The sequence below is a fragment of the Oryctolagus cuniculus genome, chromosome 13, assembly GCF_964237555.1.
Source record: "Oryctolagus cuniculus chromosome 13, mOryCun1.1, whole genome shotgun sequence".
In the NCBI taxonomy this organism is placed as follows: Eukaryota; Metazoa; Chordata; class Mammalia; order Lagomorpha; family Leporidae; genus Oryctolagus; species Oryctolagus cuniculus.
Window position 1 is genome coordinate 24971045 of NC_091444.1, and position 26534 is coordinate 24997578.

Consider the following 26534-nt stretch of genomic DNA (forward strand, 5'->3'; position numbering starts at 1 on the left):
GTTTGAGTACTCGTTATAGCATTAAATCTCAATGTACAGCACATTAAGGATAGAGATCCTACATGAGGAGTAAGTGCACAGTGACTCCTGTTGTTGACTTTACCAATTGACACTCCTGTCTATGGCATCAGTAATCTCCCTATGCTCCAGTCATGAGTTTCCAAGGCTATGGAAGCCCTCTGAGTTCTCCGACTCTTATCTTGTTTAGACAAGGTCATAGTCAAAGTGGAGGTTCTCTCCTCCCTTCAGAGAAAGGTACCTCCTTCTTTGATGACCTGTTCTTTCCATAAAGGATTTTTAAAACCTGGATCCAGGTGCCTTGGAAAGAAGCATTTTCTTATTGTCTGTTTGCAGAATTTAAATACTAGCTTTTTTCTATAAAAGTTCCACCTTTTTAACCCTGGGCTTCCCTAGAATTGTTGGAATGCTCAGCATAAAGAACTTTAGGGAGGCACCAAGAGAAACAAAGTTCAAAAATAATTGCCTAACTCGGATCTGGCTGAAAAGCCCATGAGAGTATTTCAGGCATGGAAAGCCAAGACACTCTGGCAAAAAGATCTCTGTGAGTGAGATCCCAGTGGAAAGAACAGGTCTTCAAAGAGGGAGGTGCCTTTCTCTGAAGGGAGGAGAGAACCTCCACTTTGACTATGACCGTGTCTAAACAAGATAAGAGTCGGAGAACTCAAGGGGCTTCCATAGCCTTGGAAACTCATGACTGGAGCATAGGGAGATTACTGATGCCATAAACAGGAGTGTCAATTGGTAAAGTCAACAACAGGAGTCACTGTGCACTTACTCCTCATGTAGGATCTCGGTCCTTAACGTGCTGTACACTGAGGCTTAATGCTATAACGAGTACTCAAACAGTATATTTCACTTTGTGTTTCTATGGGGGTGCAAACGACTGAAATCTTTACTTAATGTACACTAAACTGATCTTCTGTAAAAAAAAAAAAAAAAAAAAAAAAAAAAGAAAGAAATTTTCAATTCCCAACTTGACTCTCACTGGGATTAAACATGACAATAGGTCTGATCTGATTTCATCATCATTTTAAAAAAATCATCTATTATTTTTCACTTTATGTTTCTGTGTGGGAGCAAACTGTTGAAATACTTACTTAAGGTATACTAAGCTGATCTTCTGTATATTAAGATAATCGAAAATGAATCTTGATGTGAATGGAAGGGGAGAGGGAGTGGGAAAGGGGAGGGTTGTTGGTGGGAGGGACGGTATGGGGGGGGAAGCCATTGTAACCCATGAGTCGTACTTTGGAAATTTATATTCATTAAATAAAAGATAAAAAAAAAAAAATAATTGCCTAGGGCCTTTTGAAAAGGCTTGCTGCCTGAAAATCTTAGCTGTCATGACACTGTTTCAGAAGATACTTAATCAGTATACCAAAGCCATATAATTAATATTCAATAATTTTTATCAGCATACATTAAAACACTTTGTTTTACCAGGTAGGAGTATGTTTACCCTGATTTATTCATAATTCATGAAACTAAATTCTGTATTTGTTCCCTGTCCCCATGTATTGTTCTTCATAAGTCATCTGTTTTTCCATACATGATACCAGTTAACATGCAAGATTTAAAAGTTCAAAGATTCTTTGTCACTGTTCTGCAGAAAGCAGAGTTCTTCCCCCTAAAATAAAATAGGACTTGGCACATAGTAGGTGCAATGGTTAGGGCACTTATTAAGCTGCTGTAACAAAGAGGATCCCTACCCACCATGCGGCTAAAAACACAGAACCTTATTTCTCTTTTCTTTTTTTTTTTTTTTTTTTTTGGACAGGCAGAGTGGACAGTGAGAGAGAGAGAGACAGAGAGAAAGGTCTTCCTTTGCCGTTGGTTCACCCTCCAATAGCTGCCGCAGCCGGCGCACCGCACTGATCCTATGGCAGGAGCCAGGTGCTTTTCCTGGTCTCCCATGGGGTGCAGGGCCCAAGCACTTGGGCCATCCTCCACTGCACTCCCTGGCCACAGCAGAGAGTTGGCCTGGAAGAGGGGCAACCGGAACAGAATCCGGCGCCCCAACCAGGACTAGAACCCCGTGTGCCGGCAGCAAGGCGGAGGATTAGCCTATTGAGCCACGGCGCCAGCTTTTCTCTGTTCTTAGCAACAGCCAAGAGTAAGTAGGCAGCTTCACTCTTCAGCATCATTCAGGGCATCAGTTCTTTTTTCCCATTATTCTGCTATTCCCTAGGGTGTTGTCCCAATCCGTGTGCTCCAGACTGATAAGGCTGATAGGAAGAGTGACACGGAAAGAGTGGAGGGCAAGGGAATTCTTGTATAAGCCAGATCTGGATGTCTCATACATAACTTCTGTTTGTTTGCCATTGGCCGAACTCAGTCCCATAGGTGTATCAGCCATCAGGGGCTACTGATGAACAAATCCTTGTGGGCAGTGTGCTGCTAGCTAACACTGAGGGAGTCCTTTTGAGTACATAAAAAAAGGAAAGACTTAGTGTCAGTAATACTCACTGCTGTAGTAGGTACAATATAAAAAATTATAAAATTGGTTCTCATTTTAAAACAAAAGTCATTCAGTATTTACTAGAATACTTGAAGGGGCAAAGCAGTGTAATTAAAGGGTCAAAAGTGTGGGTTTGGCATTGTCAGTAACCAATCAATATTCCCAAATAGGTAGTCTAGCAGGAATGGAGATAATTGAAAGTAAAACAGGTAAAATTTCTTGTAATTTCATAATTAATATGTATGGTTTCAGTCTTTTTTGAACTTTTTAACTGTGTTCTATTTTCAACAGTAATTAATATTAGAAAATAATGTATTTTAATTCTGGTTTAAAACTGATGTAAATATGGTCTTGTGTTATGGAGATTAAATACTTGGCTGCAAATACTTTGAGGCCTTATATTTCTACTTCCATATTTCACATTTTAATTTATTTTTTATTTTTTATTTTTTGACAGGCAGAGTGGACAGTGAGAGAGAGAGACAGAGAGAAAGGTCTTCCTTTGCCGTTGGTTCACCCTCCAATGGCCGCCGCGGCCAGCGCGCTGCGGCCGGCACACCGTGCTGATCCGATGGCAGGAGCCAGGTACTTCTCCTGGTCTCCCATGGGATGCAGGGCCCAAGCACTTGGGTCATCCTCCACTGCACCCCTGGCCACAGCAGAGAGCTGGCCTGGAAGAGGGGCAATCGGGACAGAATCCGGCGCCCTGACCGGGACTAGAACCCGGTGTGCCGGCGCCACAAGGCGGAGGATTAGCCTAGTGAGCCACGGTGCCGGCCACATTTTCATTGATTTTTAAATCTACATATGTTTCTGTCCTGTTAGACATGAGAACATTGTAGAACAGACCCTGAAAATGGAAGCAAATTTTTGAATAGTAATATATTTTTAAATTTTTGGCCTCCTTTTCTCTAACTTCATACTGCACTGTCAGTTGCATTGTTTGTAATGTTGAAAGCTTAGTAGTGTCCTACAAAATGAATAGAGCTACATATAAAAGAACATATTTTAAATTCTCAGTAGTAAAATATTTATCCAAGTTTCTCAAAAATTATGGTGGTACATATTAAACTTTAAATGTGTCTTTATTATAAGATTTTTAGTTTAATCTGCCACTTATACTACTCTGGTTCTTCAGGGCAAGTTTTGATTGTACTTCACTGTTTATTTATTTTTTTTGTGTGGCAGCAAATGAAAATTGTTTTCACATCATCCTCCTAATGAAATATCATGTATTTATTTACATGCTATTTTAAATAATAGAGTTAAAAACTGAAACATTGAAATTTGCTTTTCTTAGGATCTGTCAGCTCAAGGATCATCTTCACAGCTTCCTAAGCCTTTTGATCCTGAGCCAGAAGCTAAATATGGCACACTGGATGTGACTTTCGACTATGACTCACAAGAACAGAAGCTTCTGGTAACAGTGACAGCTGTCACAGACATCCCAACATATAACAGGACAGGTGGCAACTCATGGCAAGTACACCTTGTTCTTCTACCTATAAAGAAACAGAGAGCAAAAACCAGCATCCAGAGAGGACCATGCCCTGTCTTCACAGAAACATTCAAATTTAATCATGTTGAATCTGAGATGATTGGAAATTATGCAGTTCGATTTAGACTCTATGGTGTACATCGCATGAAAAAAGAAAAGATTGTGGGGGAAAAGATTTTTTATTTAACAAAATTGAATCTTCAAGGCAAAATGTCATTACCTGTGATACTGGAACCTTCTTACAATCATTCTGTGAGTATCTCATCCATGGCCTGCATTTAGTTTATGTTCATGGTATATGAACTACACAATTTTAAAAACATATTGTCCAACAACTTTTTCATTCTGTTTTTTATTTAGTGATCATAGTTTTACAAACATTTCTAAGCTCTGAATAGTTAGGTAATTTTTTCTTATCTATAAAAGTTACCCTTGAAGATGTTAACATTACTTCTGTATTTTAATTTATCCTTCACAGGGTTCTAGCCCAAGGTCTTAACATGTTTGTTCCTATGTTGAAAGCTTATTTTAAGGTAGATTATGACATAATCTGAACTTCATATAGAATTTATCGATTTCTTTCCAGGTTATAAGTAGGTGATACATTAGGAATGATCCAGTCCTGTTTTAGTTGCTATGTTGCAGAAATTATTTGCTCTTACAGAATGTGTATTGCTCCTAGTTCCTCACTAGTTCTTGTCCCAGAACTGCCATTAAATTATTTTTGAGACTGCTTTGCTATACTTTCCACTCCCTTTCAGTTAAAGATTTTGAAATATTTTTTGGAAAACACTTAATACTTGGAGCGAATTCTCTATTTTCTCCAGATTGTAATCACATACAAATCTCTTGTTTTCCCTCTTTTCAGCAAAATTCCCATAAGACATTGCCAATCACGAGAGAGAACTCTGCAGTCTTTGTTGAAACCAGGGAAATACTTTATGCCATATAGTCAGATTTTGAGAAAAATCTGTGATAATGCTCTAAGTGTAAATTATGACATTTATTCTTCTCTGTTATAGTGAATAAAAATATTTTAATATGAATTTACAGAAATAGATTTTAGGATAGATTTTTATGTTAAAGTAAAGATATGATGTTTTGGGGTTTTTGAAAAGCTTTTAAATGTGTAAGCATAGCCCATGATTAGGATCTCATTGGCTTTATACAAGGCAGCATTTGATCTTGTCATTTGTTCATTGAAGTATATACCATTTTAACTTGATGATTTCAGCATTTTTAAAAACAAAAAGATAGTTGTAAATATAGTCTACTCATTGGGTTTGTAGGATAAGATTTCATCCTTTTTGGGGAAATTTATAATGTAAGTTTTCAGAATTACCATTTTGTGGCTTTTAAAAAATAGTATCATCAGTTATTAGAGGAGGGAAAAAAGAATGTGTAGACAGTATTTCATGGGGCAAAGAACACTTTTTCATAAAGTTGAATATTCTGCAATGGTTGATATGATTCTTAAGCTTTCTTATTTGGTCTGAGTGTTCTCTTGTTATTCTGTGGAAAGTATATCCTAACATAGAATAATTGATTTAAATTAGAAGAGAAATATCGAATCATCAAGAGGTATGTTTTTTTTTGTTTATTTCAAATTATCTTTCCCAATTCTATATTAATTATATTCATTCCACAAAGAAAAGAAAGCCATAGAAAATAATACAGCTTTATCTCTGGATAAACTAAGTAATTTCTGTGTTCTGTATTCATATTACATATGTTAGGTTATAGTCATTATTTCTCTAGTCCTCTTTTACCAACCAGTATGGTAAATTTCTGAGTAATATTTACAAAAAGGAAAAAAGTGCTAAATAAGTGATTAGCCTAAGGCATAATATTTAAAGTGTCTTGGTCTTAATTTCCCCCCATGTTGACACAGTTTTCAGACTTCACAGGTCTGTTTAATTGTTCCATTTTCTTGGTTTCCTTTTTTCTCTGCTTCCTTAAAAATCTCATTGCTTATTTTTTGCTTCATTACCAAAAATAACTGGACATGCTGTAGTTATCCGGTTAACAGAATTATATCTATCAGTTGTCATAAGAATTTAATACCATAAGAATAAATATATGTGTGAGAGTGTGTGTGTATGTATGTATATATATATATATATATATATATCTTTATGTATATCTGTCTTACATGTACTATAGTGGCTGTGTTCTTTTTGCTTAAGTTTTTATGCTAACTTTATGGAGAAATGTTGAAATTATAGTTTTCCTAGATGAGTTTTGCTCTGAATTTGTAAGATGTGATAATATGTATCTAAGAAACATGCTCATAATTAAACATTTATTCTGCTAGTTTTTGAATAATTACTGGCTGAGAGTTACAACAGACCAGCTATATTGTATGGTCCCTGAGTGGGAATGTTTATGGTGATTGCCCTGTCTGTGGTTCACAGTTAAATGTTGGATATATGTGTGACACACAATTTATCTTTTTTAGATCTTGAGTCTCCAGATGTAGAAGAATCACATCTATATTTAATATAGAAACTTAATATAGAGACTAATATTCAACACTCAGAGATCCTTGACTTTGACCTCAGATAACTAAATAGCATTTCTTTAGGGAATGATGGTGGGGTTCTACATGTGGATGAATGAGGGACTGAGTGTTTGGTATCCTGAAAAATAGGTTTTAGTGGTGTCTGTTGTTGCACAGGTATATCCTGTTGCTTCTCCCTATAGCAAAAACATACATTAGCATCCTGGTAAGCTCAGATGTGGCCATGTGACTTGCTTTTATCCTCTACCCATAGCCTGTAATAACCGGAATAATGCCTCTGCTACTATGGAAGTAATGTAGAAATGGAGATTTTTTTAAAAAGATTTATTTTATTTATTTGAAAGAGTTACAGAGGGGCAGAGCGAGAGAAAGGTCTTCCATCTGCTGGTTCATTCCCCAGATGGCCGCAACGGCCAGAGCTGTGCCGATCCAAAGCCAGGAGCCAAGAGTTTCTTCTGGGTCTCCCACGTGGGTGCAAGGGCCCAAGGACTGGGGCCATCTTCCACTGCTTTCCCAGGCCATAGCAGAGAGTTGGAGCAGAAGAAGAGCAGCCAGGACTAGAACCAGCACCCAAATGGGATGCCGGCGCTTTAGGCCAGGGCTTTAACCCACTGCGCCACAGCGCCAGCCCCGAAATGGAGATTCTCTAAGCTTTGATGAGAGCCTCCCTAACCAACCTGAAATACAGATATGCTTATACAGATAATGCTGTATAAGCAAGAAGGCAACAGTTGTGCAGGCTGCGCAGAACATGCAGGTGTTTGTTAGCACGGCATAACCCAGCCTGGCAGGTACAGCATTGTGTGAACCTCAGTGGCAAAGAATCAGTTGAAGCAGGAAAACTGACTAAAAAAAAGTTGCATTCTTCTGAAAGAATCTGAGGTTCCTTATGGATCTCTGGGAAGCAGAGGGAGTTTACCATGCCAGATACTTCTTAAGTTCTGGGTGGTTTTTTTATTTCAATTTTTGTTTTTCTGTTAGTTGAATTATTTATGATAATTGTTTGCCAGTTGAATAGTGAATCAAAAACTGACTGTGGTTGGTTTTGTCAGGATGAATAAATAGATTGTTTAGGGGAAGCTAAGGGATGAGAGAAAGGACAAGGCCGCAGTGAAAAACTAAGTTTTCTTAAATCCTAGCGTTAATGATACTTGATGTGTGCCTAGATCTCTATATTCCTTCAAATCTGGTTCCATATTACATATTTTTTAAGATATTTATTTATTTATTTGAAAGTCAGAGTTACACAGAGAAAGAAGTCTTCCATCCGCTGGTTCACTTCCAAGTGGCCGCAACAGCTGGAGCTGCACCAATCTGAAGCCAAAAGCTTCTTCTGGGTCTCCCACGTGGGTGCAGGGGCCCAAGGACTTGTCCATCTTCTACTGCTTTCCCAGGCCATAGCAGAGAGCTGGATGGGAAGTGGTGCAGCCGGGACTCGAACCAGCACCCACATGGGATGTGGACACTGCAGGCTATGCCACAGCATCAGCCACCCCCCATATTATATTTTTTAAGGTTTGTTTGTTTATTTATTTTTTTGAAAAGCAGAGTTAGAGAGAGAGAGAGAGAATCATCCATGTGTTAGTTTACTCCCCGAATGGCTGCAACAACCAAGGCTGGGCCATGCTGAAGCCAGGAGCCAGAAGCTTCATCCAGGTCTCGCACATGGGTGACAGGAGCCAGGTGCATTAATGGAGAGCTAGATCTGAAGTGAAGCAGCCAGGACTTGAACTGGAGCCCACGAGGGATGCCAGTGTCACAGGCAGCAGCTTTACCTGCTATGCCATAAAACCTGCCCCACCATATTATATTTCTGGATAAATGACTAGATGTTAATTGATAAACTGGAATGAACAGAGAGGCAAAAGTTGTTATAAAGTTTTCAGTAGGTTGATTTAAATGGTGAAAGAGGAAACCTAAGCAGAATAGAGAGAGAAGTGAAGCTAGAAAGGGGCGAATGGATACAAGGAAGTAGGAAGGTTAGTGGACCGAAGGTCCAAGGATATCAAGGAAAAGATGTGAGAGTAGTTGGGCAAGCAATGTGGATGGATAGGGGACTGCAGTTGAAGAGGGGGAATGTTTTCCATTAATATGATATGGGATGACAAGGGCCCAGCATGTGATAGTGGGAATGGGCATTTGAGATGGAGTAAAAGATAAAATCCCTGGAGATGGACAAGTTGGGAAAGAAAGGCCAGTTTCTTGTGTGAGCTATCCAGGTGGACATTGTAGCCAGGAAAGATGGAGACACAAGGTGAAGTATAAGAGAATTGATTCAAGGGTTCGTCCTCGAGAAATGAAGGAGAAGTGTTCAAGGAATGAAGATGAAATGTCCAGGAGGACAGAGTAGCGTGAGCTTTATAGGAAATAGCTTGTTCTTTTCCATGAATTTAAGGTAAGAAGCAGTATTTGAGAAAGCGACATGGAACTTTGCTTTGCTTTCTGACAGTGAGACTCTTGGTGTATTAGGGAATAACCAGAGTGAAAAGTCTGAAGGGGTGATGTCCTTTCAGAACAATTGGGTTCCTTTGAAAGCAAAATGTTGGGGCTTCAGAGAAGAAAATAAAGTCCTGGAGGAGATGAGCAGATATCAGAGGTGCACAAGAGGCATAGTGAAAAGATTCGCAAAAAGATCATAATGGGGGCCGGTGCTGTGGTGCGGCAGGTTAATGCCCTGGCCTGGAGCACCGGCATCCTATATGGGTACTGGTTCAAGACCCGGCTGCTCTACTTCCGATCCAGCTCTCTACTTTGGCCTGGGAAAGCAGTAGAAGGTGGCCCAAGTCTTTGGGCCCCTGCACTCACATGGGAGACCTGGAAGAAGCTCCTGGCTTCTGGCTTCAGATTAGTGCAGTTGCGGCCAATTGGGGAGTGTACCATTGAATTGAGTACCTCTCTCTCTCTCTCTCCCCCTCTCCCTCCCCTCTCCCTCCCCCTCCCTCCCTCCCTCCCTCCCTCTCCTCTCACTGTGTAACTATGACTTGCAAATAAATAAATCTTAAAAAAAAATATAATGGGAGATTGCATTAGTGAAGAAGTACAAAGATTGAAAGGATTAATAGTGAAAGTCAAGGAGATGGCTAATATCATCAAAGATTTGCCTTCATTTATGTTATACCAAAATGTCGATAGCAATCATAATTTACATCTATTTAAATTTCAGATTCTGAGACACATCTGTAGCTAAGCAGTTACGATATTGGTTAATATGGCCTCGTCCTACATTGGAGGGTCTGGCTTCACTACCTGGCTCCAGCTAGACTCCAGCATTCTGATAACACAAGTCCCGGAATGTAGTAGTGAGTGCTCAAGTGATTAGGTCCCTGCCACCCACGTGGGAAAACTAGATAGCGTTCCCAGCTTTAACTTCACCGAGCCCAGGCCATTGCAGGCATTTGGGGAGACCCAGCAGGTAGGAGTAACCTCTCTGTCTCTCACACACACATACTCTTTTAAATAAATAAATAAAAATTCATAAAACCAAATTTCATTTAAAGTCTAATTTGAAATTCCATCTTTGTAAAAATAGAAGATTTCTAATATAATATAAGCTGTCCTATCGATCTTTGTGTACCCTAAATCCAGTACCAGTCATTGCTGTACAAATGGTGACTGGATACATGGGTGAGTAAGTGCATATGGTTCTATAAAGTTACTGCCTCTGGGGCTTGTATTTGCGGTACTCATATATTTTTTGTCATCAATTTGATTTATGTCTTCTAGACTTTAAACACATGGAGAAGAGAGACTTATATTTATATGGTATTCTTAATAGAACCCAGAATTTAGTTGTTCAGGGAACACTTACTAAACTAATTCATCAACATGTTCATGTTAACTGGAATATTCTTACTCAGTTGTATAGAGTAGTATTCCTTGGTAGGTATCAGTATCCTTAAAGTGGCCCTATTAAGAATGTTTCCTAATTTGGAGTCCAGTAAGAATGGATTTGAAGGTAATTAAATAGGAACATATCATGAGTTGTTTTATTTTAATAATTGGTTAGTTAGGGTTATAATTGCTTATCCCATTTCTCATTGAGGGTATAAATGCCACAGTCTCCTGAGAGTGATCCCTCTTCCTTATGCCTTACTACAGTGATGATCTTGTGATAGATAACTATAATTTCAGCTTTTAATTTCTGAAATCCCTGGATCTCATCAATAGCCTTTTTTGTTAATGGATTGAATAAATTCAATTAGATATTTGTACTGTTACTTTTTCTTATAAAGAGATAAATTATTACTTTTACTGCATGATTGAAATATATGTCCCTATATATGTCATCAGTATATGTCATACATAAGTCTCTATTACTAACAAATACCTTTCAAAAGTTGCCTTTACCCATGTTTGTATGCATTACAGTTCACAACTACCATTGTCAATAAAAATCTACAATTTTCAGTGTAGATCACTCTTAATCATAAAGGATTTGAAAATAACTGCCTCATGATAAACTGGTGGTCACAGTTAAGGGTTATTGCATGATGGAGAAAGCTGCATGTGTGTACTTTAGTTCTCTTAATAATAACATTAATGTGAGTCATGGTGCACAGTAGTGTAAAACTAAGTAGTTACAGACTTACTGAGAGACCCTCATTCAAAGAGAAAATGAATATATGCTGTACTGGCGGTAGAGAGGGGTAACCAGTGGCACATAGAGAACTGTTACCAGAGACATCTCTTCATGAAAGGGAGAAGCTAAAATAGTACATAAAAGGATTCTTTTTGTTTAGATCAGATTCTTAGTCTTGTAGGGGGAAGAAAAGTCAAGTTTAAATATCATGTCTCAAAAAATTTCAAACATCTGGAAAGAATAGAGTGATATAACCTGAAAATGTCAGTGTGTAAAACTAATTTTTAAAATATATATTAAGTATAGAGAATAAAAGCATCAAACAACTTAACTGGGATTCATTCTGTTGAACCATCCAAAGCCTAGTCTTAAATCTCAAGGACTAACTTATACTTCATTCTTGTTTAGTGTGCATTACTTTTTTTTTTTTTTTTGACAGGCAGAGTGGACAGTGAGAGAGAGAGACAGAGAGAAAGGTCTTCCTTTGCCGTTGGTTCACCCTCCAATGGCCGCCGCGGCCAGCGCGCTGCGGCCTGTGTACCGCACTGATCCAATGGCAGGAGCCTGGTGCTTCTCCTGGTCTCCCATGGGGTGCAGGGCCCAAGTACTTGGGCCATCCTCCACTGCACTCCCGGGCCACAGCAGAGAGCTGGCCTGGAAGAGGGGCAACCGGGACAGAATCCGGCGCCCCGACCAGGACTAGAACCCGGTGTGCCGGTGCCACTAGGTGGAGGATTAGCCTATTGAGCCACGGCGCTAGCCCAGTTTATTTAGTTTTATTGTGGCACTGAAGACATGAGAACTAATATTCAGAAGCAGACAAATTCATCATTTCCTGGGCCAGATTGTTCTTTTAGGAAAATAGATTTGGGAAAATAAACCAGAAGCTCATTAAGTGTCCTCAAGGTCATATTTTACACACCTAGACAGTCCTGAAATCCACATTATAAAATGACATAAGGAATGAAGATAACATTAAAAAGTTTGCTCTAAAATAGCACACTGTGATTTCTTTAGCTATTATCATTTCATTTCCTGGGAACTGCTTTTAATGCTCTATGAGGATATGTATAAAAGCAACAGTAATAATGTATGAAATAACTCAGGTAGCTAGAGAATTCTCTATGAAGTTACATTAAGACTCTCAGAAACATTCCTCTATATCCATATTTAATGAATGTATAAATCACATTTTGCTATTTCATTTGTCAGTAAATTATAATGTTCAAAATATGAATCCAAACTCATTTTCAAATAGTCTGTTTTGTAGCATAGGAGAATTGTTATTACCTTTTTAAAGTTTAAGAAAGGAAATTTGAAACTGAAGGTGTTCATAAATTTAAACTGAAATCATCATTGTATTCATTCCTTAGTGGGAGTGTATTTAGAAGTTTAATTTGTATAAGGTAGTTAGCACAATAACTGGGACTTAGTAAACACCCAATAAGTGTTAGTTTTGCTAATATCATCATCATCCCTACTATTAATTACTATTAACATCACCACTTGCTACCATCACCCTTTAGTGTGAATTCATAGTTCATTATCTCCATAATTCATTTTGTCTTTATAGATATGACCTTGAATAATTTTTAAAATTGACTCAGTTTTTGTTTGGTCTTATTAATATAGAAGTAAAACTTGTTATAAATATGAAAGAAATGTTAACTTTTGAAGTCTTTATACATTAGTATGATACATATTATGCTAAATATCTTTCATGGTTTATACCACTGTTTTCTTTTTAAAATTATTTTGGTGTATTTTTTCATGTTAATGTGCAATTGATACAAAAAGATCAGATTCAATGTAGTTCATAGATCAACCCTAAGTATGTAATATTCCCTCCCTTCTCCCTCCTTCCTCTTTCTTTTATTTCATTTGTCTATTCATTCTTAGTTTTTGAGATAGCATATTTTGAGCTTACAATACAGTCAAGACTTAATGTTCCACCAAATAAAGAGCTCAACAGGTAAGAAGTAAGAAGACCCTGATTCATTACTTTTTTCAGAGGCAAAATGTGTGATATATTTATTCTATTTGTTAATATATTTGTGTACATATATACATATACAAAAACACCTGGTTAGCTCTCAGGGTAGGTCACATTCTAGGCAAATAACAGAGCTTAAACTATTCTAGCCAATTTAGGGAGAAATTCCAAAACTAGCTCCAATTGGGAAATGTATTCACTGAAAATGACTTAGCCCTGATAAACCAGGACTGCCAAAAGAGGGCCAGCTTCTCCGTGTGGCTCCAACACATGGAGACCAAGGGCCCTAAAACCTGTTCCCTTTTTATAATGATCTCACCTTTATAATCCCTCTAACTTAATATTTCCTAATTCCATCATAATACCACCGTAAGAAGCCATTACCCCAAATTCTGTCAAGAGTATAGAAAGAGACAGCCACCTCCACTGGGCACTGTAAAGTAGGAGCCACGGGCCTGCAGTTCTGATTTTCTTCCTTCTTCATACATGTAACTACTTTTTTGAGAGAAGCATGACTCCTATTATCCTTAGTGTATTATTTGATCAATCCCCTTATATGTAACCAGTGCTCTACTGCAGCCACCTGCCTTCCATACAGATACCCACTTTGTCAAACTCAAGTTCCAACTTCCTTGGTCAGCTTTTCCTCCTACAGGAAGTGCCCATTGTGTGTGGCTTGTGACATTCATTCCCGTGTTCACTCCCATCTCCCTCCCTGCCTCTGGGTAAAGGCTCTCCTTCACTCTGCACAGGCACTGAATTGCCACAGCAGGTTGCCTATGATGTAGGGACATCTGCCTTATCTTGCTTGGACTCCGACACCTCCCCCCTTTTCCCCCTCACACACACACACACACACCAGATCACCATTCACTGAAAATACTCCTCCTCTCCTGTTTGGGATCTGATACCCTACACTAGCCCATCCTTCTGAATGGATGCTCTTGACACTCTGCTGAGACTCTGACAGCCCATTCTTTGTCACCCCGTAGTTCCTTTAGTGAGATACCTTTCTAACCCTGGTAAGGCTTATGCAACCAAGCTAAGCCACCCTCTGTGGAAATGTCCTCCTCATCCTACACAGCTATACCAGACTGCTGATCTGGACTATCTCCACATACTAAATTGGATCTCCCCTCTCAAGCCCAGCATGGACACCTCCTTCCACACTCTGCCTGATATGCTGCTCCTCTGTGAGGATGCCCTATTCATCCTGTTTGGATTTAGCAAATTTCTGTAAATTAAGGACCACTTGACAGTCCCTTAGTAAGGTGATGAAAATAATGATTACGCAAATGCTAATAATATGATAGCCACTAACATATTTACCAGAAATACAGATGTGGTTATACTATGTCACAAATAAATATGACATTTCCCTTTTTTAGGTGTCTTTAAAGTGGCCAAAGATAAACTTCAAAGTATTGAGATTAGGTATATTTTTGGCTACCTGAGATTAAAGAGAAACTAGTGTGTGATGGAACTGTCCATGGTGCTGACAAGTCCCTGGCATCTCTTCTGGGTTCCAGTGTGGCTGCCTTGAATTTGGCCATCTTGAATCTTCCCTACTTTTATACATCTAATATTGCTCCTCAGATTTTTTTAAATATTTATTTATTTGAAAGTCAGAGTTACACAGAGGAGAGGGGAGAGGGAGAGGGAGAGAGAGAGGTCTTTCATCTGATGGTTCACTCCCCAAATGGCCGCAACAACTGGAGCTGTGCTGATCTGAAGCCAGGAGCTTCTTCCAGGTCTCCTATGTGGGTGCAGGTGCCCAAGGACTTGGGCCATCTTCTACTGCTTTCCCAGGCCATAGCAGCGAGCTGGATAGGAAGAAGAGCAGCCAGGACTAGAACCGGTGCCCATATGGTATGCCGGCACTTCAGGCCAGGTCGTTAACCCTCTGCGCCACAGCACCGGCCTCCGATTTTTTAAATCCCTGTTAAACCTGAGTTCATTCTTACATCTTGATTGGCTAAGGCTTTGTATACATCTTTTAGATATATAATACCATTTTCTGAATTTATTGTAATATCTTATCTTGCTCTTTTTTCCTTTTTTTGGTAAGAGGACCTCCTTCTAGTCCAGGTGATATATTAAAAGGTGGTATCTTCTGCTAATTTATGAGAGTGTGGAATTAGTATGGTATAGTCATGGTGTTGATGTTATATCCCCTTCTAGAAGGAGAACTTTCTTAAAGATGTATTTATTTCTAGTGAGCTTCTTAGCAGTTGCTTCCAGGTCATATTCTCTAGAGACACAGACTCGATTTGGGGGATGGTGGTTATGTTGTCCTCTCCCCTTGGGATAGGGTTCTTCAGCTCTCATTCCTATAGTATCTTAAATGCAGCTACAGTGACAATAAACCTCAAATTTATACCAAAAGTTATGTTCACTGGAGATGTCTTCAGATTTATGTCTTGCTCTTTATATTCAGAGTGTGACAAGAAATGAATAACAGACATTGTTAGCAAATAGGTTTATTTCTTTTAATATCTGAGTACCTCCTAAATGCCTAAATGTGAATGAGCAGCTAGCATTAGCCAATAGTGGTGCCAGTAGGGGGGTAACTCTGATGGTGCTGTCCAATGCATTTAGTTAGCATTTTCCCTTGCCTTCCATGTCTTATTAATATGTTCACTGATAGATAACCAAGTAGACTGAGAAGAAGATGAAACATCTGTATTTTCTTAAGTACTTTTTTTGTCTTCTTTTGAGTTGTTGGAAGAAATAAAAATTTCTAAGACTCCTAAGGCTGAGTGCTAACTTTTGGCTTTTTTTTTTTTTTTTTTGGTAACTATCTGGTTGTTTATCCTTGAAATCATAGCCCAAAATATGTTATTCTCATCTGATTATGTTACATTTAATTAAGCCTTAACTATATTTATTTGCACATCTGTGTCTAAGTTTTATACATTTCAGCTTAGCATTTGTCACAAGTTACTCATTCTACATCATTAGCATTAAGTAGACCCTTGTGTTTCTTGGTTTAGTCAAACCCATACTTAAGTCATTTGTAAAACATTTCAGCTAGATGCAAAATGCTTTCATGTACTGAGTGTCTTTGAAACTTCATGCCTTTAGTGCTGTTGACACTTTTCACTACCATACACAATTTTGAATTCTGTTTATTCCTCCTAAAAAACATGCTCTTCCCCCTGCTCCTCTATTTCCTAAGTCACTTTTCAATACCACCATACAAATACCTGAAAACTCCAGGAGCCGTGAACTTACCATATCTAATCTTGTCACTTTGGGATTCATTGAGCTTTTTGGAGCTCTGCATTTATAATTTATATTAATAATTAAATTTATAACTTTTTGTTACTACTTTAAATATTCTTGCCTGCTAGACCTTTTCTGAGAGTTTGATTACATATGTGTTACATGCTGTGTAGTTACCTCAGAGCTCACTGATGCTTTGTTCTTAATTTTTCTTCTTTTCTGATTTTTGGGTATCTATGTTGCTTTGTCATCAGATTCATTAATCTTCCTCAGAGCCTACCGTGTTGGCAATGTTATGCCATATGTTTTTATCTCAGATGTATTTCTTGATTTTTAAATGTTAAATACCTGTTTTAAATGTATACAAAGTCTATCACCTGAGTATTTCCTGGGCTGAGTTTATCAATTGACTTTTTTCCTCAATATATATTTTATTCTTTGCTTGTTTGCTAATTTTAATGGATGCCAGATACAGTGAATTTTATATTATTGGTTGTTGAAATTACTTTTGTCTTTATGTACTTTTGAACTTTGCTCATGCTTGCAGTCAGGCTGCTTAAAACACTTTGATTTTTTAGGCTTGTTTTTGCATTTTACTGTAGAAATCTAAACATTCTTTATTCTAGGGCTAATTTGGCTCTACTGCTCAGGAAATTTATTTCTAAGTACCAAACACCCTATGTATTATGAGTTTTCTTCACTTTGGCTGTTCAGAGTATGAATTATTTATAGACCCATGTGAATTCTAGAAATTTTCTTGTTTCTTTCCTATTCTTCTTTCCTTGGCCATAGGTGGTTTGGGATTTTAAGAGTTTCTAAAATATGAATGAGACTTGAGCGTATTTAATATGAGTGAGACAAATTGAGTGAAGAGTGATGTTTATGATATATGACAAATAGAGACATGTAGCAGAGTCATGTGTCACTTAACCATGGATATATGTTCTGAGAAATATATTAGGAGATTTTGTCACTTGAACATTGTAGAGTGCACTTACACAAACCTAGATAATAGAGGTCAGTCACTCAACATGTTTTCTTAATGTGAGAGATGTGGTAACTATCAGCTATGTAAGGCTGGCACCAGCATAACATTGCATATTGTTTTTTTTCTTTTTTTTAATTTTTTAAAAATTTATTTGACAGGTAGAGTTAGTGAGAGAGACAGAGAGAAAGGTCTTCCTTCTGTTGGTTCACTCCCCAAATGGCCACAATGGCCAGAGCTGCACCGATCCAAAGCCAGGAGCCAGGTGCTTTCTTCCTGATCTGCCATGTGGGTGTAGGGCCCAAGCACTTGGGCCATCCCCTACTGTTATCCCAGGCCATAGCAGAGAGCTGGACTGGAAGAGGAGCAACCAGGACTAGAACCAGCGCCCATATGAGATACCAGCGCCGCAGGTGGAGGATTAACCCAGTGTGCCACAGCGCCGGCCCCGCATATTGTTTTCACATAAACTTTTTATGTAGGTTGTATACTGAAATGATTACAATTACAGTTTAGTAAATATATATACCAGTAACATTGTCATTTATTATCATTTTCAAGTATTATGTATTCATACTTGTATGTGCTATGCTTGTTGACTTGTAGTAAATCCAGTTACACCCCAAACACCTCAGATATGAGTAACTGGTTGCATTATGTTATAATGTCACAAGGCTGTAGGAATTCTTCAGCTTTATTATAATATTATGAGATCATTGTTGTATATGTGGTCCACTGTTGACCAAAACTTCATTATACAGCACATGACTGTATTTTTAAGACGGCTAAAGAAAACAGAAGCCAGACAATTGGTAGAGAAACTGATCTGAAACAGAAAGGATGCTTGCTCTGGTAACTTAAAAAAGAGGAGAGGACCCCGATGTGGGGAAGTCTGTTGATCTTTTAGCAGGAAGTTGAGGAAGATTTCACAGATTGAACATGTGTAGGTGTGTGTGTGTGTGTGTGAGAGAGAGAGAGAGAGAGCATGCGCAAGTGAGCAGGAGGCAAGAATGATTATAGAAAGAGGAGATTAGATCAGCTGATTTTAGGGGAATGGAAGCTTTATAATCAGAGAAATGTAAAAATAAGCTTACCAGAGGAGTATAACCAGATACTGGTGAGACTAGTTTCTAATTCATCCAACTGTGTGATGTTTCCCCCAGTGCAGTTGGAGTTACTAGGTTCATACCAGCCAGTCAAGTATTTCAATAGAGAAGCAAGGAAGTTTAAGCCATTTTCAAATGAACAATTGAGACAGTGGATCTGGGAGTGTACACTTGGTGGAGAGGAAAATGAGGACAAGAAGTACAAAAGTACAGACCAAGGGAATGGAGGTCTGGCCACGGTGTGCTGTGTGAGAGAAACCGAGGGAGCAAACCTGTTAGGGGGCCGGCACGGTGGAGCAGTAGGTTAGTCCTCTGCCCGCTGCGCCGGCATCCCATATGGGCAAAGTCTGTATGATGGTAAGTCCCATAAGATCATTTTGCCAAGTGACGTTGTAACCATCCACATCTGTGTGAGTATTCAGTGATGTTCACACAGTGACAGATTGCCTAACTCTGCATCCACAAGGTATCTATCTCCCTTGTTAAGCAACCTGTGTTAGTAAATGGACTTGAACCATTTTCTCCAGAAATACTCTGAGATTCAGATGTGTTTACTTCAAATTGTTTTTTAAATTAGGGTATAGTTTAAAATTATAAAGGTAATTATCAACATATGTACTAAATTTTAATCCATTGGAAACTGTTTACATGTTAACTCATTCGACCTACTCTTTGTTTCTATAGATTCACTAATAAAACTGTTCTGTATCTTTATATATTTTTGAAATTGTTATAATTGTGACTTGCTTAAGAATATTGTAGCTTAGTAGTAATACATTAATTTAGCCTTATAGGTGTCTGCCTATAAAAATTTTAACTGTATATCAAAGTCTTTTCTAATCTTTTTTTTCTTTGACATAGTAATCAAGTGGTTTAGTTATTTGTGTAAGTTCAGGGTAATTGGTCTTTAAAATATAAGCAGTTATTAGGTATTAGTAGTGATTTAACTTGAGAAGTTTCTTTTTTTTTTTTTTTTTTTGACAGGCAGAGTGGACAGTGAGAGAGAGAGACAGAGAGAAAGGTCTTCCTTTGCCGTTGGTTCACCCTCCAATGGCCGCCGCGGCCGGCGCGCTGCGGCCGGCGCACCGCACCGATCCGATGGCAGGAGCCAGGAGCCAGGTGCTTTTCCTGGTCTCCCATGGGGTGCAGGGCCCAAGCACCTGGGCCATCCTCCACTGCACTCCCGGGCCACAGCAGAGGGCTGGCCTGGAAGAGGGGCAACCGGGACAGAATCCGGCGCCCCGACCGGGACTAGAACCCGGTGTGCCGGCGCCGCTAGGCGGAGGATTAGCCTAGTGAGCCGCGGCGCCGGCCGAGAAGTTTCTTTAGTGTTCCATAACCTTGTCTTTAGTTTTCTTGTTCAGTTCAATGGAGTAAATACTCTGACATTACAAGTCAAGGTAGTTCACAAGCTGCCAGTTTTTCATTAATATTGTACATAAAACACAAACCCTGGATGCCAAGTTAATATAAGACTGCAATTGTCACCCATAAACCTAAATATCAAATTTTGTTTTTATCAAAACAGCCTGTGTTAAATTTGAATTCAATAATAAATGTATACCAATATACTATACTAATCTGTTTTGTATTTGAGCACCATGTAAGATTTTAATTGTTCCAAGAGCACTGTTAACTACATATTTATTTTTAAGATTTATTTATTTATTTGAAAATCAGAGTTAGAGAGGGGGAGACAGAGAGATCTTCTGTCTGTTGGTTCACTCAACAAGTGACTGCAATAGCCGGGTGTGGGCCAAGCCAAAGCCAGGAACCAGGAGCTTCACCCTGGTCTTTCATCCGGGTGGCAGGGGCCCAAACATTTGCGCCATCTTCTGCTGCTTTTCCCAGGCCATTAGCAGAGAGCTGGATCAGAGGTGGAGCAGCCCAACATGAACCGGTAACCATATGGGATGCCAACATTGCAGGCAGTGTTGTACGCTAAGCCACAACACAGGCCCCAGAGTTTTTGAAAACAATATTAAATTCTCTTTGAAGTTCTTTCTAGAATTATATTACTTTACAATAGAAAGCTTTTAAATAATTTTTATAACAACTTAATATTGAGCTATGATTCACATGTCATAAAATTAATCCTTTTAAAGTAGACAAATACTGGTTTTTATAACAGTCACAGAATTTTTTAACTCTCACTGATATTTAATTCCAGAACATTTTTTCACCCCAAAATAAAATTCTATACCCATTAGCAATAATGTTCTCTGCCAAAACTGATCTGCTTTCTGTCTGGTTTTGCCTCTTCTGGACATCTTTCTTTTTTTAAGATTTATTTATTTTACTTGAAAGTCAGAGTTACACAGAGAGGAGGAAACGCAGAGAGAGAGAGAGAGAGAGAGAGATGTTCCATCTGCTGGTTCACTCCCGCCAATCTGAATCCAGGAGCCAGGAGCTTCTTCCAGGTCTCCCACATGGGTGCAGGGGCACAAGGACTTGGGCCATCTTCTGCTGCTTTCCCAGGCCACAGCATAGAGCTGGATAGGAAGTGGAGCAGCCAGGACTAGAACTGGCACCCATATGGGATGCCGGCATTGCAGGTGGCAACTTTACCCATTATAGCACCAGCCCCCTGGACATCTTTCTATGAATGTGTTTGAAGGCAGAGCACACCCATATTTTAGCATGTATACATACATACTTCATTGCTTTTTTTGACTTAAAAATTTCTGTTAAATGGATATATTACATTTTACTTACCCATTCAGTTAGTAAGCTTTTGGGTGGTTTTTATTTTTGGCTCTTATGAATAATGCTGTTAAGAGCATTTATATGTAACTTGTTATGTGGACATCTACCTTTCCTTCTTTTGCATATACACCCAGTTCTAGAATTGCTGGTAACTATGCTTAGCATTCTTAATAACTTCCAAGCTGCCTTTCAAAGGACCTGCACTGTTTTTGCTACCCCACCAGTAATGTATGAAGTTCCAGTTTCTACACATACTTCCCAACACCCGTTACAGCCCTTTTGTATTAGCCATTCTGGTGGGCTCAAAAATGATGTTTCATTGTACTTTTGATTTGCATTTCTCTAACCAGTAATAATGCTGACCATCTTTCTATTTGCTTAGTGGTCACTTGTGTATATTCTTTAGTAAAATTTCTATTAAAATCCTTTGCCCATTTTTTAATTAGCTCTTCTCTGTGTTTTTGAGATGAATACTTTATATATTCTAGAAATAGATACCTTATTATATTTGAAATTTTTTTCTCCCATTCTGTGCTTTTTACTTTCTTGTTGGTATTCCATAAAGCACAAAGTTTTTAATTTTGAGAGGGTCCAGTTTATTTTTCATATTGTGTCTTGTGTTGTTGGTGCCATATCTACAAAGCCATTGTCTAATCCAAGGTCATAGATTTACTGCAGGGTACAGTTTGCATCCTCTAGTCCCAGGACCAGGACCAGCACTATTGGTGTTACAAACCACAGCACCAATTGGACTCTCCTAGCAGGGCTTGAAGAAGAGCCCATTCACATCACATCATCCTAGATCTACAGGAATCCATGCTGCAAACTCCAGCATCACTCAGGCTTACCAGTGGACAAGGGGATAGCCACTTGTGTCTCCCTCAGCACCAAGAACAAGGCCTTGGATATCACAGTCCCGAGAGACTGACAGCAAATTCTCTGTGGACTAGATATGCATCCTAGGAAATCCACATTCATCTCAAAGCTACATTTCTGTCCCTATGAACTGCAGCAGACTTTACCACTGTCACAAACAAAACTGATATTGATTTTTTTTAGATTTTTATTTATTTGACAGGTAGAGTTACAGACAGTGAGAGAGAGAGGCAGAGAGAAAGGAAAGGGCTTCCTTCCATTGGTTCACTCCCCATATGGCCGTAACAGCCAGAGCTACACCGATCGGAAGCCAGGAGCCAGGTGCTTCCTCCTGGTCTCCCACGTGGGTGCAGGGTCCCAAGCACTTGGGCCATTCTCCGCTGACCTCCCAGGCTACAGCAGAGAGCTGGACTGGAAGAGGAGCAACCGGGACTAGAATTGCGCCCATATGGGATGCTGGCGCTGCAGGCAGAGGATTAACCAAGTAAGCCACGGTTATGGCCCCAAAACTGATATTGATTAAAACAAAATAAATCACTTAGAGATTTTACTCTTGGGCTCATCTAGAACCAAAGCCAAAACAACAAGCCAGTGACACTCTGCATTTCCAGCTAAACCATAAACTTTTTCCAGTAAAATCTCCATAAAGAATAAGGGACAATTACACCAGATGTATAGATGTCAACCCAGGGACACAGGAGACATGAAAAATCAAGTTGCACAACACCTCCAAGAGAACAGAGTAGTCCTCCAGAATGAGAACCTGAAGTTACAGAAATCTATGAAATTCCAGAAATAGAATTCAAAATAGTGATTGTAAGGAAACTCAGTGCAATGTGTGAGAATGCAGATATATTAAAGAAATTAGGAAATCGGTGAATCACATGAGTGAAAATATTACTGAGGAGATAGAAATAAATAAGATGAACCAAATAGAAATTTGGGGCATGAAATTTTCAATCAATGAAGTAAAAAGTACAATTGAGCGCTTTAGCAACAGACAGGCCAAGTAGAGGAAACAATTTCTGACTTTGAGGACAAGACTTTGGAAATAACTCAATCAGACAAAAATAAAGAGAAAAGAGTGAAGAAATTCTGCATGAAATATGAGATACCATTAAACAACTAGACATTCATATTATAGGTATTCCTGAAGGAGAGGTATAGAAAGAAGGCATTAAGATTAAGAACCCGCTGAATGAAATAATAGTTGAAAATTTCCCAGGTCTTGAAAGGGACATGGACATCCAGATATAAGAAGTTCAAAGGACTCCAAGCAGAATCATCCAAAAAAGGTCTCCTCCAAGGCATGTTGTAGTCAAATTGTTAAAAGTTAAGGACAGGGAGAGAGTCCTAAAGGCAGTAAGAAAGAAGCATCAAGTTATATATAAAGGAAGACCAATTAGATTGACATCACACTTCTCAGTAGAAACCCTACCGGCCAGAACAGAGTGGGATGATATATTCAAGGTCTTAAAATTTCAAACCGAGAATCTTATATCCAGTGAAGCTATCCTTTAAAAGTAAAGGATAAATATTTTTTCAGATAAGCAAAAACAGAATTCACACCTCCAGACAAGCCTTACAAGAAATTCTCAAGGAAGTCCTGCATTAGAAATAGGCATCCTGAAAACATGTGACACCACCAAATTTACTATCAGAGCAGGTAGAATCGGTATCCAATCAAAAAAATGACAAGTAGTATTTCTTATCTCCCAATACTTACCTTGAATGTAAATGGATTAAATTCTCCAGCCAAAAGACTTAAATTAGCTGAATGGACAAAAAAACCAAGACTCCACTATATGCTGCCTGCAAGAAACTCACTTCACAGAGATACACATAGACTGAAAGTGAAGGACTGGAAAAAGATAGACAAGGCAAGTACAAACCAAAAACGAGCCAAGGTAGCTATCAGATAAAACAGACTTAAAATTTAAAACTATAAAAAGAGACAAGAACTTTCTATTTTGATAAAAGGCTCTATTCAGCAAAAGATGTATATAGCATTTACATGATATTTATAGCATTAGACCTAAAGGAAGAGACAGACTCCAATACAATAACAGTGAGTGACTTCACCTTACTATCATCAGTGGACAGATCACCCACCTGAAAGTCCAACAATATGCTAGAGTTGTAAAAAAACATCAAAAGCAGTGTTAAGAGGAAGTGTGCTGGCGTCGCGGCTCAATAGGCTAATCCTCTGCCTGCGGGGCTGGCACACTGGGTTCTAGTGCCGGTTGGGGCACCGGATTCTGTCTCGGTTGCCCCTGTTCCAGGCCAGCTCTCTGCTGTGGCCTGGGAGTGCAGTGGAGGACGGCCCAAGTCCTTGGGCCCTGCACCTGCATGGGAGACCAGGAGAAGCACCTGGCTCCTGGCTTCGGATCAGTTCGGCGCGCCAGCCGTGGCGGCCATTGGAGGGTGAACCAACGGTAAAGGAAGACCTTTCTCTCTGTCTCTCTCACTGTCCACTCTGCCTGTCCAAAAAAAAGAGGGAAGTGTACAGCATTCAGTGTTCACATTTTTAAAAAAAAGTCTCAAATGAAAAATCTAATGAGGCATGTTGAAGATTTGGAAGAATAAACCAAACCCCAAATCAGCAGGCGGTGAGAAATAATAAGGATCAGAGCAGAAATAAATGAAATTGAAAAAAAATACAAAAGATCAACAAAACAAAAACCTGGTGTTTTGAGAAGATAAAGTAGATAAACCTCTAGTCAGATTAACAAGAAAAAGAACAATCTCAAATAGATAAAATTAGAGATAAGGAGACATTAAATCCAGCACCACTGAAATAGAATCATAAGAAACTACAATGAAAAGCTATATGCTAATAAACTGGAAAACTTCAAAAATGGATACATTTCTGGATACATTTAACTAACCATGATTAAATCTAGAAGAATGGACAGTCTAAACAGACAGATGACAAACAATGAGATTGAAGCAGTAATGAAAAGTCTTCCTCAAGGAAAAGTCCAGGACCTGATGGCTTTATTACTGAATTCTACAAAACATTTAAAGAGGAACTAATTCCAGTACTTTCAAACTATTCCAAAAGATTGAAGAGGGTGGAATCCTGCCAAACTCTTCTTATGAGGCCAGTAGCACTTTGATACCAAAACTGAACAGATACAACATGCAAAGAAAACTACAGACCTGTACCTTTAATGAACATAGATTCCCAACAAAATCCTCGCAAACCAAATCTAAAGCCACATCAAAAATTCACACACACAATTAAGTGGGATTTATCCCAGGAATGCAAGAGTGGTTCAGTATTTGCAAATCAACAAATGTCATAAATCACATCAACAGAATGAAGAACAAAAAAAATATGGCCATCTCAATGGATTTGGAGAAAGCATTTGATATGAATCAGTACTACTTTATGATAAAAACCCTCCGAAATTAAATATAGAAGGACCATACCTCAAGATTATTTAAGGTTATTGTATAACACACCAATAGCCAATATCATACTGAATGGGAAAAGCTGAAAACACTTCCCCTAAGATCTGGAATAAGACAGAGATGTCCACTTTCATCACTCTTAATTCAGTATAGTACTGGAAGTTTTAGCAAGACCAGTTACGGAAGAGAAGGAAAGGGCATCAGAATTGGAAAAGAGAAAATATCCATATTTGCAGATGGAATGTTGTACATGAAAATACCTAAACACTCCACCAAAAAGCTGTTAGAAAACTAATAAACCAATTCAGTAAAGTTGCAAGTTACAAAATAAACATACAAAAAAAGAAACCTTTTTATATCCTAATGATGAACTCACTGAAAGAGAAATCAAGAAAGAAGAAGGAAATCTCATTTATAATAGCCTCAGAAAAATCAAATACTTATAAATAAATTTAGCCAAAGCAAAAGATCTCAATGATGAAAGAAATCAGCAAGGACACAAGCAATGGGAAGACATTTCTTGTTCCTCAATTGGAAGAATGAATATCATGACAAATGTCTATACCATATAAAGTGATATGCAGATTCAGTACAATACCTATGAAAATACCAATGACATTCTTTACAAAGGTAAGGAAAATAATCTTAAAATTCATATGGAATCAAAAAAGGTGCAAAATATCTGAAATGACCTTGAGCAAAAAAAAAAAAAAAAGCTGGAAGCATCACAATACCTGACTTCAAAGTATACTACAAAACTATAGTAATTAAAACAGTGTAATACTAGCGTAAAAGCTAATACATACATCAGTGGCATAGAATAGAGAGCCCAGAAATTAATCCACATACATAAAGCAAAGTGATTTTTGACAGAAGTGTTCAGACCATACATTAAAGATAATCTCTTCAACATTATGCTGGCAAAATTGGAAATTAGAGCCATACCTCTCACCATATACAAAAATCAACCCAAGGTGGATTAAAGACTTAATTTAAGACCTAACACCGTGAAGTTGGTAGAAGAACATGTAGGGGAGATATGCTAAGACATTGGTGTAGGGGATGACTTCTTGGACAAGACCCCCAAAGCACATGCAACACAAGCAAAACTAAACAGATGCAATTATTTCAAACTCAGAAAATTCTGCA

At 38.6% G+C, this 26534-nt stretch overlaps 1 protein-coding gene across 6 annotated transcripts in view; it reads left to right on the top strand.

Moving 5' to 3' along the window:
• Nucleotides 1–26534, top strand: part of SYT14 (synaptotagmin 14) — a 249427-nt gene that overhangs the window by 178509 nt on the left and 44384 nt on the right. For all 6 annotated transcript variants that reach the window (XM_051820526.2, XM_017347809.3, XM_070055235.1 and 3 more), the window contains one exon: nucleotides 3780–4229. In XM_051820526.2, coding sequence (XP_051676486.1) covers nucleotides 3780–4229 — 450 coding nt within the window. The remainder of the gene's footprint in view (nucleotides 1–3779; nucleotides 4230–26534) is intronic.